This window comes from Hipposideros armiger, unplaced genomic scaffold (assembly GCF_001890085.2).
Source record: "Hipposideros armiger isolate ML-2016 unplaced genomic scaffold, ASM189008v1 scaffold_1022, whole genome shotgun sequence".
Lineage (NCBI taxonomy): Eukaryota > Metazoa > Chordata > Mammalia > Chiroptera > Hipposideridae > Hipposideros > Hipposideros armiger.
The window spans coordinates 40,057-47,850 of NW_017732372.1; the positions used below are offsets into that span (position 1 = coordinate 40,057).

The 7,794-nt window shown below is 35.3% G+C and overlaps 1 protein-coding gene across 1 annotated transcript in view; it reads left to right on the plus strand.

Moving 5' to 3' along the window:
- Nucleotides 1–7,794, plus strand: part of DSG1 (desmoglein 1) — a 53,758-nt gene that overhangs the window by 5,998 nt on the left and 39,966 nt on the right. Inside the window, exons 2-3 of the mRNA XM_019631624.1 lie at nt 11–142; nt 1,281–1,436. Of these exons, the coding sequence (XP_019487169.1) occupies nt 11–142; nt 1,281–1,436 (288 nt within the window). The remainder of the gene's footprint in view (nt 1–10; nt 143–1,280; nt 1,437–7,794) is intronic.

The following is a 7,794-nucleotide window of genomic DNA, read 5'->3' on the forward strand; positions in this document are numbered from 1 at the left end:
CCCACTCAAGGTAAGAGATTATAACACTAAAAATGGCACCATCAAGTGGCATTCAATCAGAAGGCAAAAACGTGAATGGATCAAGTTCGCTGCAGCCTGCCGTGAAGGCGAAGACAACTCAAAGAGGAACCCAATCGCCAAAGTAAGTATCAAGACCAAAGCATAAAATTGAAAATCAAAATGGATGGAGTTAAAGTTTAAAAAGAATCTTTCTTTTAAATATTTTATGAATATATCTCACTGAGATGTTGTGGTACAGAGCTATAGTTATTCAGATGATGAAAATTGAAGCCATTCAAAGGATCAATTAAGAAATGTAGGCACTCAGGTAAACAGTTAAACATTGAGTCACTTCACCGGTGAAATTAATAATATGATCATGTGTTAACCTCAACTCTAGATTTTAAAAATATAGTGATTTAAATAACCAACTTAACATTCAGCATATTCACAAGAACTATTTCAATGTGTTCTCTTTCTGCCTCATAATCTATTAGAAGTGAATTCCTACTTTTGTTTTGTTTATGAACATTCACAATGCACCCTCTTTCATACTCTTTTTCATTTCCCTTATATTCCTTTGTACATACACACACACACACACACACACACACACACACACACACACGTTCACACATATATACACAGACACTCCCCATACAATATTTTATTCAAGAAATGAGTCCTGGTTTCTGTAAGCATTTATTTGAAGTGGCCTACTTACTTTTCTGCTAATACATTCTCCCCATTTTCAGAATTAAGAGCTTCTACACAGAGTTTTATATTTCTTGTTGCCTACATAAATCCACTTAAATCTTCTTCTAAAACTACATTTTAAAACAAGTTTCGAATTGGAAGATCAATGTTATGTCATGACAGCATTAGCCAACTCCTTAAGAAGGCAAGGCGTTCCCTACTCTAGACCTAGTGCCAACATAGAGCCTGAAAATAATACAGTCATATTGTAAATACTGAACGAATGAATGCATGCATGAATGACGATTGCATAGACTTAAATTTATTAGGGTGATATTTTACTTTTTTTTAAGTTGATAGAAACACAAATTGAATTTCTTCTAATACATTGCCAGTTATCATTGAAAATACTAGAGCTGTAACTACTCTACTTATCTAGGAAAATAATTCTCTATTTTCAGAATTTCCCCCAAAATAACAAGGACAGCACATTCAACAATTCTCAAGAAAGACAGCTATCATGTATCAAACATAGCAGACTTTACTTACTCCCTGTAATATTTTCACTTGTGCTCTTTCTGCAGATTCATTCAGACTGTGCCGCAAACCAGCAAGTTACATACCGCATCTCTGGAGTAGGAATTGATCAACCACCTTACGGAATCTTCATTATTAATCAAAAAACTGGTGAAATTAACATAACAACCATAGTTGACCGAGAAGTCACCCCGTTTTTCATTGTAAGTGGGTACTATGTCAATATATAGGTTCAGGCCTAAATTATTTTTGGAATATCTTAAGCTCAGATCATACTTGATTTGATTTCAAGAGTCTCAGTTAGGTATTTTTGGTTGTCTCTTAATTCATGAGAAGCCCATGACCCAAAAGACACACAAAGAAGACTAAGACACAAAGGCTTGTTTTGATTAGGTGCCTTAGCAAAAATGCTAACCTCTGGCCTGGCCCCAAGTGGCAAGCTAGAGTATTTACTTGGAAGGGCAAGTACTCAATTTTTACTTCTTTTTCTTTAATTCAGTTGAGAACGTTAGTTCCGTCTCACTCCAATGCTGTGTGATGATTCTGTGCTACTTACTATGGGAGCCTTTTCTGACTGAACATACTTTATTATAAATACACGTTGCTCAAGCTGCCTGAGCACAGCGTGTGCNATGTTTCATTTTTACATTATCATAACTTTTTTATAAAACATTTCTCTTTCTAAGGTTTGGAAAATCATAATTTATTTTTACTACCGATTTTACCAGATGATTTAGATAAATGTTCTTTGGAGTTATACAGTCTATTTTTGCTTTAAAATACTATTTTTTTCTGAAAATTAACCACCACTACAGCAAATTATTCCACTTACCATTCTGCTAGCCTCACCATGAATGTCTACTTTCACCAAACAAACAAACACAAACAAACCAGTGTAAAGTGTTTATATTTTCTGCTCAAAGTCGATAAGTGAACATCTATAATAGGGAGCATATTCGGACAATTTTGAAGATCTTTAAGACACTTAAACTGGAACTATCTTCAATGCAAATCCATTTGCGTGCTGGGTGGCCATCTATTTGTTGTATAGTCTGCTTACTATATCTGAAGGTTTTAGACCTTGTTCAAATTAGTGTGCCAAATCAGGGAGCATAAAGATGAAAGAACCTGCTCTTACAGAGACCAAGATTGCCACATGACTAGTCCATTATTTAAACAAGTCTCCTGAACAGGCACTAACTTACACCTGTTATAACACAGCAAGACAAATAAATGTTACTGACTCTGCATTTATTTTTCTTTCTTTTTATTTTCGTGAAATTAGTGTATGGGAGGGGGAGGGGTTGGAACATATTCTAGGCCAGAGAACAATGTTATCTATGCATCAAAGAAATCTCTGAGAATGGTTGTAACAAATCTCTGAGAAAGGAATTGCATGGTCACTGTGGGAAGGCAAAATGGAGCCAGTAGAATGTTTATAGTTCTAATGATTTCTAAAAATTACTTGAATTTTGTTAGGTCCAACCAGGCAATTCAAATCAATACAGTAAATCTCAAGGTGTCTTTTGGATCAAAGCCAACTTCTACAACAAATAACTCAAACAAACCTATCTTTATCTACTACCAAGAATGACCTAATTTCTTCTGTTCATCATGTCAGCCTAGCTTCTTCTGGTTCCATATTTCCTTTCAAAAACAAAACAAAACAAAACTTTCTGACCATCTGATAAAGTAACTCCACAATTCGAACTTAGCTGAAATTAGTTAGCATATAAGCAGGAGTTTATCAGAGTATTTCTCAGCACTTGGGCTAAAATACACAGAAAGTAATATATACTTTATTACATAGTCTGTCGATTTATTTGAACCGAACATCTTAAATTCCCATAACTGTGTCCACTGATGCCCAAAGCAAAGGAAGGACTAACAAACTACTAGAGGCTAAACAGAAGACAAAAGAGGGGATTTTTAATGCTTTCTTGAGAACCTATTATAGTGATACATATTATAGATATTAGTTTTTCAGTAAATTTTTTTATAGAAAATGGAAGCAGTATTTCTGTTCACCTGTTCAGTAAAATATATAGATTGTATTCAAGCAAAATCACTTATATTACTATATGGTGTTCTTAACTGCAGGTTTCACTGCAGATTTAAAACCAGCATCTTCTTTCACCCTAATGAAAACAGAGAGTACAAATTGATCATCATTAAACTAGTTTTAGTTGTCGCAGAGTAAAAACATGTGCCATGTCTGATTTAGGTAACAGGAAAAACTAAAGCACTGGAAATGCTGTCTTGCTCAATCTGAAAGCTTGGCCCCTAAGGGACAAGATTCACCTATTTAACAGGGCTCATGAATCTAGAAAAATAACACCCTGTCTATACCCAAAGCCCTTGATTTCTGATAACTCTTTCTTCACTATACATTCTTCAAGGCCATTGTTACTGAATATCCCATTTCCTAACAGGCATTACCAAACATATAAGCAGGAGGCATGCTTAACATTGCAGTTAGTCTTATTATGCTCCTATCAATGAGGTAACACTTTTACAGAGTGTTGGATCATGCCACCCTGGCTGGTTATGTTCGGCATGCAAATTCCTGTAATCAACTTAGGCAGGTCAAAGTAGTTTAAATGCCATTGGCTGCCGATCCATGCCCTTATGAGAATTGGTCTATGGCAATAGAGCTGTCTTATACACTTATCTGATGAAAAACCACATCCCCACAAATTAATGGCTGCCTGTTGCTCATAAAACTACTTGACTGTAAGTTATTTGAGGGCAGGTTCTGTGTCTAATTCACTTGTATTCATCACAGTGCTTTGTACCAGTGCAAGATTACTCAATAGATGTCTAATCACACAAAGTAGAAGCATCAGAAAAGGATTTTTGGATAGTTTATATTTGTCTTCCCACACACGCTCCAAAAATCGTCAAGGTATTAAACATGGAAATAATCATGTTAAGTTTTCCTAACCCTCATTTTTATGGTGTAGTATTACATTTACTTTACATTTCATCTAAGGCTTACCATAATATTTTCAGGGTTTAAGCCCGTTAAAAGACTTAATCCAGCCTTGAAACCACATAATACATATTTGGCAGATATTTGTCAAATAAATAAATAAACCAATGAAAAAATAAGAGAAATGAACTCCACACTGATAGNAAAAAAAAAAAAAAGAATTTTGGGGATTTCTTTATCAAATTGCATCTTTCTGTACAAAAACAAAGTATATCTTCCTATTTATTAATGTCTACTTTATCTCCCTCAGGAAAGCTTAAATGTTTTCATGGTACAGTTTCTACACATTTCTTCTCTGCTTCATTATGAAGTAGTATACACTTATGGTTGCTACTATAAACCATTTTATTATATTTCTTTCCTTATATCCCTTAACTAATAATTCTTTAGATTACTGAATGTTGTTTATTAATTAGGTACTCAGCCACTTTAATAACTTTTTATGTCATTTGCAATATTTTTAAATTAATTCTGTTGGAATTCCTATGTAGAAAAGTTTATGATCTGTGAATAATCATAATTTTAACAATCTTCCAATATTTATATTTGATTATTGCTTCAAGAAAATATTAAATAATATTATAGTAGGATCTTTTTCCTGATTTTAATAAAAATGTGTTTACCTTGAATATCAACTATAATTGAAAAAAAAAAACCAGTCACAGGGATGTATAGTCAATAATATTCTAATAACTATGTGCAGTGTCAAATGGGTAATAGACTTATTAGGGTTTTCATTTTGTGAAGTGTATAAATATCTAATTGCTATGTTGTTTTGTACACCTGAAACTGATATAATATGTCAACAGTGATTGAAAAATATATTTAAAAAAATGTGTTTACCGTTTTCATACTCACACTAAGTATGGTAAATTTTTGTATGATATATCATTTTTATCAAGTTTGTAACCTTTCCATTTCTTTATTCTTTCATTTAAAAATACATGATAAAATATATCAAGCTTTTTAAAGCACCTATGGAAGCTATTTTTTTTAATTTTAGTTGTTACAATGGTTAAATAGTATAATCAAATTTTCTAACATTGAACCACCTTACATTCCTAGCTTCAATTGGTCTCCAAACTCATCTTTCTCTCTCTAGTTTCTTTTCTGTATCTATTCATCACAGTTTCCAGCACAAATTCCTTAAACACAACTTTGACTATATCAATACCTTACTCTAAAGCCCACAGTAGTTCTTTGTCTGCCGTCGAATATCATCCAAATTCCTCAGTAGGGCATTTAAAGTCCTCTACATTGTGTTAACTCATCAGCACTGCTTCCTCTCACAAATAGTACACTTAGGTGCAGTCTGACTCTTTTTTGGCCTGAAAAACACATTTTCCTTTCTGCCATCTTTTTCACCTACATCTTTATTTGTTGAGAATGTAATCATCCTGAAAATTTCAAAATTTACCTATTCTATGAAGTGTTCTCCAATGCCCATAATGTAGAAACTATTCCCCTTTTGCAGGGCTCATAAAACACTATAGGCCTTTCCTATAATACATATGTCAATGTGCCTTGTAATAGAGACAAGCCTCATCACCCCTTTGAGATCCAGTCAAGATTAAAGCTTTCTTGAAAATAGAAACTTCTATTACCTATTTTCATCTCTCCTGTCAACTAGCACAATCCCTAGTAGGGTTCAAAAAATGTTGGTGGAATTGAATTTTTAAAACCACAGTCAACAAAAATGAAGCAAACTTTTTACCTACTCAGAGGCTATACACACACCCCTGAGTGGAAAATAGTCTAAAGAAATATCAATCAGTATCTTACTCTGAAATATGCCAGTATTATCATCATCAAATGCAGGTTCTTCAAAAATGAAAGGCAGGGCTGGCCGAGTGGCGCGTTGGTTAAGAGTTGGCTTGGGAGCATGAGCTCTGAGCAGCAAGGCTCTGGTTTGGATCCCACATGAGGGCCAGTGACGCTGCGCCCCCTACAGCTAAGATGGTGAACAACAGTTCGACCTGGAGCTGGGCTGCCGTGAGTTGCCAGCGATGACATAGGCTGCAGTGGGGAGCCCTGCAGCGGGCATGAGCTGCCGTGAGCTGCCATGAGCTGCCATGAGTGGCTGTCCAATGGTTGGCGAGCAACTGCCTCATCCGGGAAGAGTGCAATGACAATACCAACAGGGGCCAGTGAAGCGACGTCCTCCACAACTAGACTGAAGAACAAAAGGACAGCAATTTATCTCTTACCCTCCCTCAGTTCCCTAATAAAATCTTAAAAAAAAAAAAAAGAAAGGCAATGGTAGAAAATCTTAAGACTATAGAAGTGATTGCATTTTGTTTCTACCAAATACAGTAAATAACCTGGGACATAGGGTTTCCAATATAAATGTGTTTTGATCTGGGAGAAAATATGGAGTTACTGTGGTTTCTTGAGAAGAGGCACAATATAGGAAAGCAATGTTCAGAAACACTATTCTGGACAATGACTATGAAATGAATGAAAAGGGAAGAGGTACAATTAGAAGTGTGGCACAGCAATGCCAGGTGAAGAAGACCTGTGTAAGATCTACAAGGTGTGATCAAACAATATGGTGAATGTTTAAATAAAACAAAAATTTATTATAGTAAAAGACATATTGCCATTATTCCCCCTCAGGATATCTGTCCTTGTTTCGAGCACTTATGCCATCATTCCTGCTATTTTCTGAAGCAGTTCTGGAAGTCCTCTTTCATGAGTGTCTTTAGTTGAGCTGTCTTGGCTGCCTCAATGTCCTGAATCATTTTGACTTTGGGGAAGAGCCAGAAGTTGCATGGTGCCAGATCCAGTGAATAAGGTGGATGAGGACACACCGTAATGTTTTTATTTGACAGAAACTGCCATACCAGAAATGATGTGTGACACGGAGTGTTATCATGATGGAGGATGACTTACAACACACTTTAAAACACACCTTTTCTCAACCGTAGCTCACACCCAACTGACTGCACTGAACTAGTTGAAACTTGTCATATATTGTTACTAAGGTTTGTCTTGCCACTTCCTGTATCGAAGATCCCTGCCTTTCCATTGGATGGCACTCAGCAGCAGCATTCACCATATTTTGTGATCACAACGGAAAGGCTCCTGGTAAGGCAATTTCTGTCAAATAAAAAACATTATGATATGTCATCGACCTTATTTATTGGATCTGGCACCATGCGACTTCTGACTCTTCTCCAAAGTCAAAATGATCATGAAAGGTAAACGTTTTGAATCGATTCAGGACATCAAGGCAGCCATGACAGTGCAACTAATGAAAGAGGACTTCCAGAACTGCTTCAGAAAGTGGCAAGTAAAATGGGATAAGTGTGTTTGAAGTGAGGGGAAGTATTTTGAGAAAGATTAATGGCAATGTGGTGTTTACTGTAATAATTTTTTTAATGTAAATATTCACCATATTTTTTTATCACATCGTATAGCAGCAGAAATGAAGACAGAAAGGCAAAGTCAATACAAAAAAAGATTATGAATTTGAAAGTATAATGTGAGTTGATTTAGGTAAGCAACAAAAATGAAAAATCAACCATTTTATTTTGTAGGGTGTCAGATGGTCACATGTCTTGTTAGGG